This window comes from Solanum stenotomum, chromosome 10, assembly GCF_019186545.1.
Source record: "Solanum stenotomum isolate F172 chromosome 10, ASM1918654v1, whole genome shotgun sequence".
NCBI lineage: Eukaryota > Viridiplantae > Streptophyta > Magnoliopsida > Solanales > Solanaceae > Solanum > Solanum stenotomum.
The window spans coordinates 25,384,030-25,404,081 of NC_064291.1; the positions used below are offsets into that span (position 1 = coordinate 25,384,030).

The 20,052-nt window shown below is 33.6% G+C and overlaps 1 protein-coding gene across 1 annotated transcript; it reads right to left on the minus strand.

Annotated features, from left to right (window-relative positions):
• Positions 1 to 7,674: 7,674 nt before the first annotated feature.
• LOC125878279 (uncharacterized) lies at positions 7,675 to 14,723 on the minus strand. Its single transcript, XM_049559496.1, has 9 exons — positions 14,446 to 14,723; positions 14,186 to 14,370; positions 12,684 to 12,865; positions 12,198 to 12,482; positions 11,057 to 11,115; positions 10,936 to 10,972; positions 10,757 to 10,828; positions 8,404 to 8,728; positions 7,675 to 8,248 (listed from the first exon to the last, which is right to left on the minus strand). Exons 1-9 carry the CDS (start codon positions 14,567 to 14,569, stop codon positions 7,892 to 7,894), a joined length of 1,626 nt encoding a protein of 541 aa, XP_049415453.1. The 5' UTR covers positions 14,570 to 14,723; the 3' UTR covers positions 7,675 to 7,891.
• Positions 14,724 to 20,052: the final 5,329 nt, after the last annotated feature.

Below are 20,052 nucleotides of genomic sequence, written 5' to 3' on the forward strand. Positions count from 1 at the left end.
GTGTTTAATAGGCACATATTTTAAACAATTTAAGTGTTCAATAGGTATTAGCCCTAATTAAGGTGTCTAAATGAAATATGCAGACAATTGTAAGGGGCTAGAGATGACTTAGAGCCTGTTTGGATGGGCTTTTAAGCTGGTCAAACTGGCTTAAAAGTCAATTTTTGACTTATTAAAGTGTTTGGCAATTAAAAGAAATATGTGAATGATAGGAAATATTATTACTTATGGATAAATATAAATTAATTTTGTTTTAATTTTTTTTAAAGTATAAAAACCTTAAATTAATCAACTTTTCATCATGTTAACAACTTAAAGGGTATTTCAGACATTTTGATAAAAAAAAGTGTTTACCAGCACTTATTTGCCAATCACATCAACAACTTTTTTTTCAACTGCAACACTTTTATCCAAACACATAACTACTTATTTTAAAAATAAGTTCCAGCACTTTGAAAAGTTACTTTTTTTAAGTCAATCCAAACGGACTCTTAAGCCTAAATTTTAAGCTACATACTTCCTTCCATATACTGCTACATTAGAAACTTATCATACTAGGTTCATAAGTTATAAAACATATAACATTACGGTCCACAATAATGTCTCATAGAGACTTATATTGTAATATCTCAAAACAAAATGTATACACCATTATGAGAAACAAGAAATTCATTAATGTATATTAGAAACACATAATTGAGTCCAGAGTGTAAAAACATCATAAAATGTATCAATCATAAATACAACCAAGACTCATTCTTTGAACATGTTCTCTAAATGTCTTTGGTTGTAAGCCCTTTGTTAACGAATCTCCAATCATTAAACCAGTTCTAATATTTTCAAGTAACACTCTTTGTTTCTGAACTTCTTCCTTGACGGTAAAGTACTTTATTTTCATATGTTTGACATATTTGGAGTACTTATTGTTCTTGGAGAAGAATATTGTTGCAGTATTATCACAATAAATTTTCAGCGGCTTGGTAATGGTATCGACAATTCCAAGTCCTGAAATGAAGTTCCGTAGTCATAATGCATGAACAGTGGCTTCATAACTTGCCACAAACTTTCTTTGCAGTTTTCCAGTGATCAATTCTAGGGTTACTTTGATATCTTCCTAGCATTCCAACTGCAAAACTAATATCCAGTCTTGTGCAAGTTTGAACATACATCAAACTTCCAACAAATAGAAGATAAGGAATTGTTTCCATTTCTTTTCATTCTACATCATTCTTTGGGCATTGCATGAGATTAAATTTGTCCCCTTTTTGAATAGGAACTATACTTGCTGAACAATTGTTCATGTTAAATCTCTCTAGAACTCTTTAAATATAGCCTTTTTGAGACGGTCCCAATAATTCTTGTGATTTATCACTGAATATTTCTATCCCTATCACATAGGATGCTTCACCTATATCTTTCATTTCAAAGTTCATAGAGAGAAAGTCTTTCGTCTCACGCAATATGCCTAAATCATTAGCAGCAAGTAAAATGTCATCAACATACCAGACTAAAAATGTAAACTTACTCTCACTGATCTTTTGGTATATACACCGATCAACGATAATCTCCTTAAATCCGAAAGATGTTATGGTATCATTAAACTTTATATATCATTGTTGTGAGAATTGTTTGAGTCCATATATTGACTTCTTTAACTTACACACCATTTGATCTTTTCCTTTAATTTCGAAACCCTCTAGTTGGTCCATATAAACATCCTCTTCTAGGTTTCCATTAAGAAATACAGTTTTCACATCTATTTGATGTAACTCTAAACCATAATGAGCTACCAAAGCCAAAATAACTTTTAACGAGTCTTTCTTTGAACGGGTGAAAAGGTTTCTTTATAACCTTTTTAGTGTATCTCTTGGCAACAAGTATGGCTTTATACTGTTCAATATTATCATTAGACTCATGTTTCTAAAACTTTCTGGTAATTGAACGACATCCCAGACTTTGTTGTATTCCATGAATTTTAACTCTTCATTCATGGCATCAATTTATTTATCTAACTCAGTACTTTCTATGGCTTGTGAAAATGAAATCGAATCTTTATTAATTTCAATGTCAAAATCTGACTCTTGCAAATAAATCACATAATCATCTGAAATGACCAATCTTCTTTCTCTTTGAGATATTCATAATGATACTGTTTGTGGTTCATTTGCGTCAGATACTTGTGTTAGTTTTTTCTTGAAATGTTTCACTTAAATGTTGTCAACACTGTTAAAATGTTCTTCAACAAGAGGAACAACATTTGTTATTGGTGTGGAAGTAGGTACATTCATGGGAAATGGAATATCTACCCTTACCTCATTAATTTCCACACTTTGTCGTTCAACACTCTCACTAGCTTCACCATTCTCAATGAATTTTGCATTATCGGTTTCAACAATTCTCAAACTATGATTTGGACAATAAAACATATACCCTTTAGATTTCTCTAGATAACCAATAAAGTAACCACTTGTTCGAGAATCTAATTTATTTTCATGTGGATTATAAACTCTAGCTTCTGTTGGACAACCTCAAACATGTAGGTGTGTTAAACTAGGCTTCCTTTCAGTCCACAGTTCAAAAGGGGTTTTTGGAACTTCCTTACTAGGAATCATGTTCAATAAATATACATCGGTTTTAAGAGCATACACCCACAATGATTTGGGTAATTAGGAATTACTCATCATACTCCTAACCATATCCATAAGTGTTCGATTACACCTTTATGTAACACCATTTTGTTGAGGTGTTCCTGACATAGTATATTGTGCACATATTCCATGTTCTTCAAGGAATTTTGCAAATGTACTAGTACATTGTCCTGATTCGTTATACTTTCCATAATATTCATCACCTCTATTTGACCTAATGATTTTCACCTTTCTATCTAATTGTCTTTCAACCTCATTAACGTACACTTTGAGAGCGTCCGCTGTTTGAGATTTTTCTTTCTACAAATAGAAAAAATCATAACGTGAAAAATCATCGATCAAGGTGATAAAATATGTTTCTTCACCAAAAGATGGAACATTAAAGGTTTAGCAAATATCAGGGTGTATAATTTCAAGAAGTTGAGTGCTCCTTGTGGCACCTTTCTTGGTATGTTTGGTTTGCTTTCCTTTAATGCAATTCAAACATATATCAAGATCAATAAAATTCAGATTCGGAAGAATCTCTTTCTTTACTAATCTTTTTAATCTTTATTTGGATACATGACCTAAACGTTTATACCACAAATAAGTAGAATTTTCATTTAGTGAACTACGTTTAATTCAATATTTTGATGAATAGTAAGAAGGGATTCAAAAAAATTATTATCGAGTTTCAATCTATATAAACCATCAATAAGAACACCAGAATCTTAAAATGGTATTCTTATATAATTGAAATATTCATGTCCAAACTTAAAATTAAATCCAGAAACGTCTTGAAAGAGAAATCAAATTCCTAGAAACTGAAAGAACATAAAGAGTCTGTAATAGATCAAGGTGATGTCCAGTCTCCAAGATCAACCGATAAGTCCCTATACTTTCAAGTTTTGCCTTCATGCGATTTTCCATGAACAAGAAATCCTTACTTGGATTTGTAGTTTGGATCGTAGTGAATCCCTACAACATAATGGATACGTGAGTAGTTGTACTAGAATCAAGACATCAAGTATTATTAGAAACTTCTACTAAATTTGATTCAAAACATATAAAAGCACTAAATGTACCTTTCTTTTCAAACCAAGCTTTACGTTTCTGGCAATCTTTCTCATATTATCCTTCCTTTTTACAAAAACGACACACATCAGCCTTGAGTTTCTTCTGTGCATCCTATGGAACTTTAGCAGGTACTTTCTTTTTCTTAAACTTGTTGGCCTTCAAATCCTTTACCAGCTCCTTGACCCATGAGGTTAATGGAATGACCTCCTTGTTTCTTAAGTCTGGACTCCTCTTGAGTAAGCATACTGGACAATTCACTAACATCTCACTTATCCTTAATAGTGTTATAGTTAGTTGGAATGGTCCATACTCAAGAGACAACGAGTTCAAAATAAACTGAACCAAGAAGGTGTCATCCACTTTCATCCCCAAGGTCTGAAGTCTTGCTGCAATGTTAGTCATATCGATGATATGATTTTTCATACTACGCGATCCATCAAACTTCATGTTCGTGAGTTCAACCATTAGTGTACCAGCGGGAGACTTACCAGCCGAATGAAAATGTTCTGCCACAAACTTCATGTATTCCCTGGTACTTTTTGTTTGTGGAATAGTACTCTTAATGTTGTTAGCAACAATCATTCACATGAACATAAGACTCAATCTGTTAGAGAGTTCCCGTAATTTATGAAAAGACTTCTCATCCTCACTGCTCTTATAAGTAATGACAATAGGTTTGTCATTCAGTAGAGTCAAGTCAAGATCCATCACACCTAAGTGGAATTAGACTTGTTCATGCCATTTAGAGAAGTTCAATCCATTGAACACATTAACAAACAAAGCATGTGAATGAAGAGGAATGACTGCAAATAGATATACATGCTCACAAATTAGAAAATAATGTGAATTTAATAAAACGATAAAAAATATATCGTAATTCTCCTTTGGGTAGATACTACGACACACTATCATAATTTAAACACCATTTTTTAAATATTTAATAGGCAATTAAATATTTTTAACCAAACATATACGACATCTTTGGATATACAATATATGTTTGATTGAAAATATTAATTTACCTCATAATATTCACTATTCGTAGAACGATTAATTCACCTTTGGGTAAATTCTTAAGTTCTAGCAATAGTGAAAGTCAATTTATCTATTTATTTTCAATATAGGTATTTCATTAACTTTCATAGATAATTAATGACAATTTTATGAATACATATTTTTCTTAACCATACTAGTTTGGCCACTTTGGTGACTAACAAACTATATAAATGCAAATGCACACATAATATCATAAAATTTTGTGCATGCGAATAATTTTAATTTATACATTTTAGTTTGACCACTTTGGTGACTAACAAACTATAGAAACATAATACATGCATCAAGTGATCATAAATATCATATGTGACGTTAATTTTTCTAGCTTGACCACTTTGGTGACTAACAAACTATATAAATACAAAGCACACATAATATAATAAAATTTTGTGATTGTGAATAATTTTATACATTTTAGTTTGGCCACTTTGGTGACTTACAAACTATAGAAACATAAAACATGCATCAAGTGATCATAAATATTATATGTGTACACATTAATTTCTCTAGTTTGACCACTTCGGTGACTAAAAAACTATTTTGCACTAAGTACACACATATTATTTATTACTTGATATAGTGATCACTTTAATTTATTACATAATGTAAAATGAAACATAATTATTACATTATAGGAAAAATTATTCTATGGTATACAAATTCACATATTTTTACATAGTATCTCATCAAAGATCATATTCTGCAGACTTATAAAGTGAGAAATCTAGAATTTATGCGAAGTATGCTAATTTGCGTGCACATATTGTTCAACAACAAGGAGAAAGAATTGGAAGGAAATTCTTCAGTAGAATGGTGCACTTAACACCTTACTGATGATAGGCACAATGTAGGAGAAACAAGATAAGTAACTCGGCGAGACATACTACATTAACGAAGAAAATAATTTCTCATAATTAATATGCAAACAGATCGAGGGATTTTGCTGACAAGGGATGAGTACAAAAGTGTAGTAGAAGTGGTTCAAGAATTGCAATGGTTTTGTGTGGATGAATACATAATTTTTATTTATTTTATATATATGAAGATTATATGTTCAAACAATCCAAGCTCTAATGCCACAGGTAAGATTAAATACTTTAATACACATTAGGATATTGAACACAATAATCTTACATAGAGATCGTTAGGGGAACATACCTAAAGACATCATCACAGAGAGAAGCAGAAGCGTTAATTGTAAATTGGTTTCTACCTCCTTGCCCTAAGCCTTACGTTACCACAACTGTCAGCGATGAAATTATTGTAGAGAATATGTGGTGACCCTAATGGGTGGAGGGAGGACCAATTTATAGAGGTTATGACTTAATCTGGTACGTCCATCAAGTAACCAATGTGTGGACGAGATCTAATCTTCATTAAATATTATTTATGGTATTACTTGGGTCACAAGTAAACTTGGGCAATAAGTAAGAAATTATTCTTACAATTTATACTCGATTTGTTCAGAAATTACTCATTATTCAATCTTAATGATACCAATATAATATATGATACTGATTTAGTATCATTAAGCGAAAATTATCAGCCTTAATGAAGGGGGTATGAGCTGTAATTATTTATGAGACAATATGTATTTCTTGAATTACTTTGGATTTGGGTATGGACATATAATTATTTGGGAGAAGGCATAGATTCCCTCCTAAACTTGTCCCGAAAAGTCAGTTACACGCGTAAACTATCACGATGACCTATTACACATCTTTACTACTCAAAAGTGAATTTATTACCATCCTGAGACGTGTAACACCACTCTCACATTATGTGGTGTATTACACACGCTGCCATATCAGCGCTACATCACCGCCATGTCATAAATTATAATTTTTTTGTTTTCTTTTATTAATTTATTAACTTTCTTTTGTTAACTATATTTTACTATAATTAATTCCTAATTAATTATTTTAATTCTCTAATAATTATATCTTCTTCATCACTAAATCTCACTCATTTAAATTCTCATTTTATCGGAAAAAATCATATCCAACCACTTTCACTATTGATTTTGTTCTTCACCACCACTATATCACCTTTAATTCTTCTTTTTCTTTGTCACCCAACATCAAATATCACCACCACCATTATTAATATCAAGTCTTTCTTCTTCATCATCTTCAATTACCTCTTTTAATTTTTGTACCTGCCACCCATCATCACCAAACCCATAAAGCGTCTATCACCACCAAATCCAAAAATTGATTAACAACCAAAATTTCTTTAACAAAGTAAAAAAAAATGTAAATGATAGAAATAATCAACCAAAACTTTTCTAGATCCATAAGAATTAACCTAACTGCGAATCAAAGAAAAATTGTGCTTTAAGATTGTGATAAAAAAAATTAAAGAAGTGTAATGAGAATAAAGAATGAAGAAGAGGAGGACAATGGGTGGGGTGTGAAGAAGAAGTGTGGGGTGTGGGGGTGGAAAAGAGGATTCTAACTTCTTTTTTACTTTAATTTCAAACTGACGCATCTATTTTTTATTTTTGTTTTATTTTTTTTGCCGCGTTAGTTTTAGTGGGTAGAAAAATTCACTTTTGAGTAGTATAGGTGTGTAATAAGTCATTATGATAGTTTAAGTGTGTAACCGACTTTTTGAGACAAATTCAAGGGGGAATTTTAATCCATTTCCCTATTCGGGTAGTGTTTGTACTTTGTTGTAAGAGTTTGGCTTGTTAACCTTTGCAGGCTCGGTGACATTGCTAGTTCTGTATTGACTTAACTATTTTGAAGAATGACAACAATACTTGCCAAATGCCAATGATATCAGCTTACAATGATTACGTGATTTAGTAAGGTGTATATATATTTTAGTAATTAATCATTAGGTGTTCATGTGAAAACATATGTCATTCATCAATTTATTTGGTACACACTGGGTGACGGTAAGTTTTTACACATCCCATAGATGGCATAATAACATCAAGATAAAACTGATACCATCTGTACAGTACATAATGTAGTTCAACCCCGAGGAATGGAACCTAATAATACAATATAACTATAATCTCTATCAACAGGCATCACTCATCAGTATATACAGAAAACTTGATACACAACAACACACCTCTAGCTAGCATTGCAAATAGCAAAGCAGACTACTCGTAAATCGCTTTACCCTTCAGCTGGTTTGGGCATGTGTTCTTTTGTATACACGCGGTGTCGCCTTTCTCTCCCATATATGACCCAGAATGTAAGGGAAAGCAATACTGCTAAACCAACCATCACCAGTCCAATGTAAACCCATTTGCTATAACGCTGAAGTCCGGGGCAGTATATGCTATATATATCTCCAAATGTTTGTCTAACAAAATCACAATCTTCTAGATCAACCAAGAAAGGACCATAATGGTACAATCCAAAGCTCACATTTACAGCAGCTGCCATCTGGCCGTAGATGACCGGAGTCAGACGGCCAGTTGTGGAACAAATGCCACTAGGGGAAACTTGACAGACATAATTATCCCATACCTGCATGATAGAAAAACTTTAAAAGGTTGTCATAACTCTCCATTTTAGCAAAGGAATTTGAGGCAACTCCTTCAAAAGTATTACATGTGGGGGATAGAGAGAAATATGTTTTGAAGTAATTTCAACTTTTCAGGAAGAAGTTTTCATATATGTACCTTTGTAGCATTGCTCAAGTCCACTTCACCAGGGTTACAGGATCTATCAGTCAAATCCGAGTAAAACGGATTGCAAAGGATTGGCAGTTTTGGTCCAGACTGATTGTAGTACAAAGGACGAAAGCTGGGGGAGAAGTTGTTATTGGAAATATTAGTAATGACCTGGTTAACAACATCGACCAGCTTAGAAGTGACTTCTTTGCTTTTTGTAAGGGTCTCTTGTGCAGTGGCATTGTCCACACACGGCAAGATATCATCTAAAGCAGTATGAGCAAGAGGGTGTTGGACCCATTGATTCATTGCTACACAAGAGTCTGCAGTCACACTGACATATCAAACACAAAACAATTAGACATGTTTCACAAACTACATTTATAAATCAAGACTGACATTAATAAGGAACGGACAAAGATGTGACTTAGAGGCTCCCAGTAAACAGGGAAGACACAAATTCCCAACAGATAAGAGAGTTTCAAATCTCTACATATGTTGATCACTCAATAATGAGACTCCTAGCAGTCAATGTTCGACAAATTTAGTACTCCATCTGTTTCAAAAAGAATTATCTACTTTCCTTTTTAGTCTGTTTCAAAAAGAATGACCTCTTTTATTTTTTGGTAACATTTTAATTTTAGCTTTCCACGTGGCATGTTTAAGGCAACAAGATTAAAGGACAATTTTGTACATTTGACATAACTTTAATTTAGGACCACAAGATTCAAAGGTCTTCTTTATTTTCTTAAACTTCGTGCCAAGTCAAATTAGGCAACTCTTTTTGAAACGGAGGGAGTACTATTTTAGTAATTATGACCAGAGTGGGTATCAAGAAGCACCAGCTAGAAGTATAACCAAAACAGGCATCTAAAATGATTCAATCAAAGGAAAAACACATAAGTTGCACCTTGTAGTTGTCCAGAAAAAGTCATTTACACACTTTTAACTTTACGGGCTACCTTTTTTACTCCCACCCACCCACCCCACAATTCTTGTTTGAAGTGGAATTAATATCTCCCTAAAATGACACAACCAGATTTTGTCCTAGACTTGTATACACACACGATATGTGTCATTTGAACCTTTTTCATATTTTCTCTTTTTGTTAGTCAAACCCTCCCTAGTTCTGTTACCTCCTCTCCTCTCCTCTCTCCTCTTTTTTCTCCATTCTCTCCCCAATCTTCATAGGAAATCCCAGGTTTTTCGACCAACAGGTAAAAAAACTGATCAGAACACCTAATACATGCTACACCACACAGAATAAGTCACCTAATTCTAAGAATGGAAAGCATAAGAAAGTTCATCTTATTCCATTAAATCATTTTAGCCAATAATATATCACAGCTATAATAATTCAGAAAACTCATGCACACCCTTAAGGAAATAGATTAAAATACAAGACAATGGCAGATTTATAATACAAACATAATAGGTTTCATTCATCAAATTCGTTTTTGGGCCCATTTCGGTACTTAATTACTAAGTAAATCACAATTTTCAATTTCAACAGGCAATAGATATTTCCAACCAGAAAATCCAGCATATGATAGAAATTAACAGCTGTCGCAGATTCTAAGTTGTTGGCTCTCGAATCAGTGTATTTTACTGGAGTAGTTCACGGATGGAAGTTGTAAAAACTGGTGTTGGATTGTTTTCTCTATAGGCTTTACTTCTATGCGTATTTCATACCTTTCAGGACGGTGAGCTTCTCTGCCTAAAAAAACAGAAATGGTGGCACTAGCCGTGGTGGAAGTTTGGTGGTTCTGATGAAAACAAAAAAGAAAAATAGACCCAAAAAAAAGGGAAATACAAAAAACATAGTACAGATAAAATTGATTCTTGCTAGTTCTGTGGCTTCTCAGCATGAAAATGGACATGGTGGAAATTTGGTGGGTCTAACAGAACAAAGAAGTGAAAGAGAACAGAAGGAAAACAAAGAAGAAAGTGAAAAAGAAAACCAATTGAAGATTGGCACCTCAACAATTTAATCAGCTTTCAGCACTTTTTATGTCTCTCAAGCTCCTTCAAGAATTTGAACACACTTTCTCGGCCACATCATCATTCATGAGGATATTAATTCAACTTCAAACAATAATATCTAAAGCCTGGCTGGCTAGCCTCAGCTGAGACCAGCAGTTTTATGTTGATGATGGCTGCAGAAATGCAGAACTAAGCTGAATCTAACATCACATTGAAGATAACTTTGGATATACTTTCAGGGATAAAACAGCAGAACCAATCACTTGAAGCTGAACCCACAATGAGAAGATTTTCCACACACAAGAAAAAACGTGGTCTAGTTCTTACTAACTTAGAACAACAGCACATGGTGAGAAGTAAAATACAGAACAGGACTTACTTGTGGAGAACAAGAAATATGCCACACAAAATTAAAGTCCCGGTGACAAGAATCCATCCAAATATCACCAAGCTGCACAAAATAGAACAAGAGAACATACGTTTAAACAGAAGAGCAGAGCCAAGGGAACAAAATACAAGAAAGAAAGAACATCCTAGTAATATAAAATGTTCACTTACATATAAACGAAAGCCTGCATCCCGAAAATTGAAAGTACTGGAAGGAGAAAAGAAAACAGAGAAAATTTATTAGTACAAATTAATTATTACACTCAGAATTCTAATGCAATGGTCACCTTACCAAATCCCAGAAATGTCAAAAGAAGCATGATGGCTGATAGAATAATAAGAGCCAATCTCCTGCATAATTATTACCACCGGCATTTTAGAATACAAAACAGCAAAGGAATATGTGTGTTTGGTGGATTGAAGTGCAACTAGATAAGCAAGAACATAGCAAAGTATCTCTCAGATTGCTGAGTTAGAACTATTCAAATGGAAAGAACAAAGATGAAACACAAAAGAAGTTGACAAGCTAAAACTATCATACACAAGATTTAAAGACAACAACAAACCCGGTGAAATCCCACAAGTAGGGTTTGGGGAGGGAGGTGTGCACAGCCTTATGTCTCCCTTGTGAAGGTAGAGAGGTTGTTTCCAATAAACCCTCAGCTCAAGTAAAGCATCACAAACAACAAGTATGTAAAGTAAAAACAATAAAGAAGAGAATTATACCAACAAACCAATAATACGATTACTGAAGCAAAGGAAAATGTAATATTAAAATCGAAGAATATGCTAGTAGGAGAGTAATACTAATAACACTTAAAAGGCACGCTCAACTACCTACTAACCTTCTACCCTAATACTTGACATTCATATCTTCCTATCTAGGGTCATGTTCTCAATAAGCTGTAGAAGTGCCATGTCTTGTTTAATCATCTCTCCTCAAAACTTCTTCGGCCTACCTCTACCTCTTCTTATATCCACTATAGCCAACCTCTTATAGCTCCCCACTGGGACATCTATGCATCTTCTACTCACATGCCCAAACCTTCTCAATCTAGCCTCCCTCATCTTGTCCACCATGAAGGTCACTCCTACCTAGTCCCAGAAAGCTTCGTTTCTGATCCTATCTCTCCTACATCCATCTCAACATTCTTATTTCTGCTACTTGCATCTTCTTGACGTGTGAGTTCTTGATCGGACAACACTCCACCTCATACATCATAGTTGGTCTAACCACCACTTTATAAACTTACTTTAAAGACATGACCCGCAAAATAAATGCTTTGAATAGATGAACTTAAATAGTTTTGTATAGAAGAAAGGACAAAGTTGATCCATAAGGCAGACCCATAGAAGTACGAGAACTCGATTCAATTGTGTAAGTTCTACAGATATAAATTGCAAAGAACAAGCTTGTAATGACATTCACTTACACAGACTCTACCAAACCAGCTATGTCATCTTTATTGTCTTCTGTTTTACTGGCAAGGGTATTAGCAGAAGAATTAATTTTGGTTTGGATGCGGTCTATGTCTGTTTGGACTGATCCAGGAAGCAAAACTTGATCCACAGCAATAAGTTTGGCTGCAGCTAGATAACCTGAGACGTTTCTGAGACTGTCAGCGGTGGTATTTGCCTGATGAACCACATAATCCAACGTGTTAACTGTACTGCTGTGAAACTTTCCCTGTCCAATGTACAAAATGATACATCCAACACTGCACAAGGAACAAAATATGCAAGTTACAAAATGGACACATCAGAACAGAGAGAACGGGAATGTGACGTGTATATTTGCGAGTGAGCAGTTGATTAAAGTGGCAGTATCCGTAATGCAAGAGCAGATATCAATTTTGTGTACACAGCCATAAGAATTTGTATATGCTAGGTGGAGAGAGAAAGAGAGAGAGAAAGAATACACTGCAGTAATGGTAAAAAGTATGAGGAGTATGAGGGACAGAGCATAAGCTGTTCGGGAATAGCCATAAGGAACTCTTCTACAGCAACAGTAGCAGAGACAGATGAACAACAAGCACAGCGCGAAGATCACAAACCAGATCAGCGCAACGACAAAGAATGGAGCTGCAGTGAAAGCCACAGACTGCACATAAACAAATATAACATAAGAAACAATTGAACCCATAGATTGTATGCAAATAATTTTTTTAAGGAGGACAACCGAGTATATACTTCATTGCCTAAAGGAATAATGAGAACGCACAGACAAGTATAGATTGTCTGACAACTTTTTTAAAGTACATATACAAGATTTTATTTGTTGAAAGTAAAGATTGGAATCCCATTTATAAAAGGTGATGAAACATTTGCAATACGAAAATTTGCTCTCTGCATGAATTTTGTTGACACAAATGCAATTTTAAGTTGTCACATAACACCTTATATAGCATCATTGAGCATGGACTAAATCTTTAATCATACTGAATACTGATAAGCAAAACTAAAGTTCAAGTCACTGAAGAGCATCTCTTTTCGGAGATGCAACTACATACTTCTCTCTGATCAATCAAATGATAATGACTTTAATCTTTGAAATGTATCAGGACGAGAATGATACTAGATAGCAATCTCTCTGCTTCTGGTTTATAGAATCTTGTGACATATATCAAATTACTGTCCAATTTCAGGTAAAGTATCTGCATTCTGGAGACCAAATGAGAACCTTCATTACAAGTCATGTAGTCCATCATTGAAAATTATGGTGGTAATATAACTCATGACACTCGTCAGAGTAGTGGAAAGAAAATTTTCCAAAGACAATTGCCTGGACCATTTTACCATTCCCAAATTAGGCAAAATCTTAGTCATGACTAGAGTAACGAAGACCCTGCGACTTTAAATGGTCTGCAATTTGGCTCCAAAAGCAAAAAATTCATGTCTGACTCCATATATTTGGCAAACATGATAAGATGGAAGAAAAATACATAAAGTCAATCAAAGGGTCAGGGTTAATGGAGCAGTTAGTATTTTTTTTTCTTAGACCTTAGTTTGGTTGGAGAAGTATAGAGGAAATGAGAATCTTATTGTTCTGAAATCATATTTGAATACAGAAGTGTAGAATTTTTACATTTTTTTTTCCTTTTCCCTTTTCTCTTATCTATACAACCCAAGAAAAGAGGTGTAAAACTTTTCAAACTAGCCTTCCATGATTTGTAAATAAGTTTGAAACAAAGATTTGATATCACTAAATTAATACTAGTATATTTTTCCTGTAGAGAAAGAAAAATTTGAACTTAAGTTTACATTCCAAGGGCAGAGTAGGTGGAGATTTTATGTGTGAATTCCAAAATTAGAGCAATTAATGCTGTCTTCACAGCAACAGAGATGTTACTACTAGTTGCAAGGTTGTGTTCCTTAAATTGGGTTAGAAAAGAGATTTAGAAATAAAAGGTTGAATACTTACAGCCCAGTAATGGCGGTTACTGATATTCCAGCCTCCAGTATATCTATTGAAATTGTTAAGAGGATCTTTTCTATATGTTCTCTTAGCAGCCAAGATAAGTGATGAGTTCAATGGAAGTTCATCTTCAGTAAGCAACCTTTTTGTCCCCCATGAAACCAACACATCATTTTCATTCCTAATTTCACCTTAAAAGGAAACAACCCATGTATCAGCACAAACAGAAAAAAGAAATAAAGAAGGAAAGTGCAATCTTAGAATACCTGAAATGGATGTAGTTTGAAAGGAAGGAAAATCAAAGTCAGATCCTGCCAGGGCAAGGGTGACACAAGACAAAATGAAGAAAGCAGTTACAAGACAAAATGGCAATGACGTTTTACACAACATTGTAATTCCAATTGTTTTCTGGGGAAAAGCTAATGTTAATATCAACCAAATCTGATAGAGGAAGAGGAAAGTAACTGTTTCAATCAACAAACATAGATATTAGATAGAGAGCGAATGTCGTAATACAAAATTGATATTGAAGCAAAGCCTAAAGCAAGGAAATGTATGTACGAGATATTTAATGCCCAAAAACTTGCATTTCATTCTCTTTCTAATTTTATTTCCTCATTTCCCTTTTTTTTTTGCTTCACCCTACTACTATACTTGGGTGCGGACCAACCAGTCCATTATGAGTCCATTTGTTTTTTTTTTTTTAAAAAAAAGGTTTAAGAATGGATCTGAAAAGATTTGAATGAATTCAATTTGTAGGAAATTCTTAACGATACTTAGATTTATTTAGTACATTATAAAAATCACGTCGCCTATCATTCCCCTCTTTGCACGGCTTGCTCTCTCTCTACAAATTTCTTTTTCTTTTTTCTCAACCAAATATCATTTTTTTCCCCTTGAATTGATAAGTTTTCATAATCTTTATAAGTATTTTTTTTATATTAACTCATAAAAAAGAAATTGGTATAATATTTTTTGTCAAAAACTCTTGTTGCAATAGTATTTTTGGGCGTATTGATGTATATCAAGAAATTCAAGGTTTTTGAGTGAAAAAAATAGTATTACTGATTAAAAAACAACAACTATGTATACATATTTGAGGTCTCTTACAAAAATTTTGTTTTAGGCCATTAATTTTATCGAGACACTTTGATCATCAAACCGTTTGTGAGATTACCTAGATTTATTATTGTGATTACACTATTATGATGCCTAGTAATGAGTGAGACGTGTACATAAAGGTTAGTATTATTAAATAATTTTTTTTTATTTTACTGCAAAAAAAGGTTTGATGTTCCTATTTAAAATATCCAAAAGCAAAGACATTGAACACTTCATCTCTACCCTTTTTCAGATTTGTGTACAAAACTTTTTGAAGTTTCTACTACAATAAGAGTTCATGGTTGGAGTCCAAGGTGTACCTATCCCGTCCTGGTATCTCTTCTCTATCTACTAATAATTCTTTATCTCAATCTTCAGTTGCAACTGAAAGAAAAGTTTTGGAGAAAAAAATAAAATATCTTCGTCTCAATTGGAAATTGATGAGAAGATGAATATTGTTTTGGAGTTATTGATTAAAAAATAGTACACCTAATTTTGAAGAACGTAAAAAAATAATTAGATGAACTTGGATGGGAAGAACCGTTATACAATATAGTTGTTAGTATATTTTGTGAAAGTGACAACTACAAAAAAATCATGAATGATCCTAGAGGTTAACAAGTTAGAGAATTGAATTAAAGTCATCGAAAAAAACTATCAGATATTTAATTTTTCTAATTATCTAGAAAATATGTCACACATTGATGATGTAAAACTTTCCTTATTATTTTTCGAATAGAATCTATCATACTTGTTGAACTTTTTGATATTATATTTGTCACGACTCGATTTCTCGAGTGACAATCAACCCAGGTCGCCCAGCCAGACAATCCACTTCCAGGGGCGTAATCCTCCCAACTAGCATGAGTGATACGGGGGAGTGTCAATTCCAAGAGAATTTCAAATATCCAGGCCGCCTTGCAAGCCAGTCAACTCCCAAGGGCATCCGCCCATCTACTAAGAGTGTCTGAGGGCTTATCGACTTTGAAAAGGATCTTAGGTAGGCTCCAAGCCACCGTGGATCGACGTCCACCCTCAAAGACATCACAAAAGGCTACAAGCCTGAAGTGCTCCAATCCCGAGAAAGCACACAACCTCCAGAACACATTGAAGTCGTAGAAGTAGGGGAGCAAGACAGAAGGACCAACAAGCCGCGCAAATGCCTAAACTAAGCCTCATACTATCAGACTTAATTTTTCTATTCCAGTCTACAAGGACCTAGTCCATCCAAATGATGTCGGAGACATACCGAAGTCACAAAGTTCACAAGTCTAAGGCCACACTAGTCTATCCTTGACTAAGGCCAAATATGCTTCAAGAAACACATAGTAAAACAAGTAGATCACATAGCATGCAACAACACATGTACAACCCTAGCTAATTATGGTACTACCCTCAGAATAGTAGTGATCACCGTAAATCGTGTTTTCTAAGAGAAAACTAAGAATAACTAGGTACCTGCCATCAATTCACACTAATCATCATGAATTTATATATTCATACGCAATCTAATTAGAAAAGAAGTCGTAGCGTACCTATAGGTCGAACACTCGCATTCTAAATTATAAGGCCAGAACCTTTCCCTTCCGAACAACCTCTATGTTGTCACGCTATCAAGAATATGATCGCAACGTCAATACGGTCATAGAGAAACTAAAATCATCCAAAACGAAGACGAACTAATTTTTAAAGTCAAACAGAAATCGTGGGATCCTTGTTGAAAATTTAGGAATTTTCTTCGTCAAAAGGTCCTGAACTATTCCTTGAACTTGTGTCCCAAAATAGGACACAATTTATTGCCTAAAATAGCGTAAACAACAACACACAACGAAAACCAAATTTTAAAGAGAAGGAGAACAACTTTTACGCCAAATTTACATCTAATGAAGTGTCACCAACACAATCCAATCATTGTACCACATAGCCCCGCCAATTACAAGAGTGTGGGAATTCAAATCACAAAAACTGGAGCTAAAACAAAGGAGAAATCACAATCATACCAAGGCTGGTTGTGACTTTAACTAAGGAGGCCAGGTTGGTGGCCTTCATAACCGCGAGGCCAGCCGGACACTCACGAATGCAGCCACCTGCACATGAATGCGCACGCCAGCTGTTTGCGAACGTGAGGGCCTCAGCTGACAGCAAAGTACAAGGCCTCCAAAACTTCGACGGGGTGTCCGGGACTCATTTAGAATCTCGTGCACACAATAGAACTTGCTACCCCTTCAGATTCGGTATTATGGACTCAACGAAACCATCGAAACTTTTATCCGAGGTCGTTTCAATAAAAAGTAGGTCCTTCATCCAATTTTCATTTTAAACCAAAATTCACGAAGAGTCTCGAAATCAGCTTGGAAGCCTCGGGACCTAAACGAAGGGTTGTTCTAGACCAAACTCAACGTTTCGGAGCTAACCACGTTGACCAAATTCTCATCCCATTTTGTTTACTCGGAAATGTTGACTAAAGCCAAATGTAGGCCTCAACTTGAAAGTTAAAACGCCTAATCGCACAGACTCGCACTGAAAGCCTCGGGAGTCGTGCCAACTATATAACTAGCCTAAAATGACCCTTATGGTGCTGATGGAATCATCATAATGGGATTCTGAGGTCATCTTTTTTATCTTCTGATAAAAATGACCATTCAAGGTTCAAAAGCTCCAAAATATTAAAACTTGCATAAAAACCAAATAAATGACCAGGTGATCGAACTCTCAGTTCCAGCAAGTCATAAATGACTTTGTATCGCTACAGGAAAGCTCTAAACGATAAATAGGAGGCATAAACGCAAAAATGACCTGAGGTCATTACAATATTATGCATATAATTTTTATTAGTGATATTTTTTCTCATTATAAAAAAATTGTTTATGTAGAACTCTTAAAAAAATCACGTAACAATACTTTTTATATTGATACATAATTTAATTTTTTAATATAAACATTTAAAAGTTGTTTTTTTTAATCAAAAATTAATATTTTGTTGTTGAAATGAATTTTTTATACTATTTATTTTATATAAAGTTTAATTAGATATGAAAATTCAGCTATTGAAAAGAAATTGTCTTACTTATTTAGTGTTCAGATCTAGAGAGCATATCTGAATATTCAAATGTGTATTCTGATCTTAATACACATCTTAATATTCATATGCTTATTTAGATTTAGACGCTTATTTAGATTCAGACATCTTAATCTTGATGGAAATAAATAGGGCCTTAACTATATCCTTTTTTAATTTCATACCTAAACTATTGAGAGTGTGAGTTTAATACTTATACTATTATTCATTAGTTTCATAAATACACCTCAGTGGGTTTGTGTAATACACTATGTTTTATTTTATTTTTTAAAAAACCTTGTCACATGACATTCCACATGGACGAAATATTTCACCTTAACAAAAATTAAATAAACTATTAGTATTAGTTAAAAGTTAAAGATCACTATCTCCAAAAATAAATTATTTTTTAAAAAAAAATTAAAACAATTAAACGAAACTTACTTCACCCCCCCCCCCCACACACAAAAAAAACTACCCACTCCTTCCCAATTTTTCTTAGCTAATATTTTTATTGTTTAAAAATATAAAAAATTCTACCCCATCTCATCTATCCCTCCACTCTCAATTTTTATATATTTTTGTCGTTTTCTGTTAGATATAAATACATATGTTTTTAGGATTTTTTTTTACTTGCGTACGGAATGTAATAAAAACGAAAATTTTATTTTAGAAAAACCTTGTTGAAAGAAAATACTTTACTAAAAACATATGTACATATATAAAACGAAATGAGAAAAATGAAAAAAACAATTGAGACAGAGGATTAGGTGGGGTGGGGTAGGAACTTTTAAAAAGAATAAAAATAACATCTAAATTTTGTTTGAAAGGAGAGGGGGAGAGGGGTTTGAGATGAAGTAAGAATTTTTGTTAAAAATTTTATGAAAGAAGATTTAAAAGTTAAAAAGGTGGGGGGGGGGGGTGTTGGGGGTACGACACTAGTGCAGAGTGAGGTAAAAAAATATTTTAAATTATTTTTTAAAAAATATTATTATATTTTGGGATAATGATACTTTAATCTTTAATTTTTAACTAATTCAAATAATATATTAATTTTTATCAAGGTGGAATGTTTTGTCCAAGTGGTGTGCCATGTGACAATTTTAAAAATAAAAATAAAAGAGAGAGTTAGTACACACCATCAAGAAAGTTTAGTAAAAGAGAGAGGTGTGTTTCGAGTGATGATTTGTGTATGAAACTTAAAAAAAAAGAGATAGTTTAGGTTTGTGTGTGTGTATATATATATAATGAATTTATTTTTAAGACAATGAAATATTTACTTTCATTTTTTCTAAAGTTTGTTGTACTTATCAGTCAAATATATGTTTGATAAAGATTTTAAACATGATGCATCCAAATTAATATTTGCTAGGTGGCAGGCTCAATTAGCCCCTTTTGATTTCGAAATTCATTATAAAAAGGGAAGTGATAATTCCCTCCCAGACTTCTTATCTAGAGAATATCTTTCTTCTTAATGGGTTTTCTTGACTTCTTTATTAATATTACTTTGGTTACAATTTTGAAGGCAGTTCCTCTTAATAGAGATTTACAGGAACGTATTTTATGGAGAATTATAGACGGAATGGTGATGGATATCGTCGCTAATTACATGATTGAACAAGAGTTATATGAAAGATTTTATTGTTCTGAAGTTTATGACCTTTTAGATGATTAAAACTAAATGCTATGTTTGCAGGATGGATCCTCCTTGGGT

Coding starts and splice junctions, on each gene's coding strand:
- LOC125878279 (XM_049559496.1), bottom strand. CDS start 14,569: ATGTTGTGTAAAACGTCATTGCCATTTTGTCTTGTAACTGCTTTCTTC. Junction 11,116..12,197: donor GCTGGTTTGGTAGAGTCTGT/GTAAGTGAATGT, acceptor ATAATTATGCAG/GAGATTGGCTCTTATTATTC. Junction 8,249..8,403: donor ACTTGAGCAATGCTACAAAG/GTACATATATGA, acceptor TCTATCATGCAG/GTATGGGATAATTATGTCTG.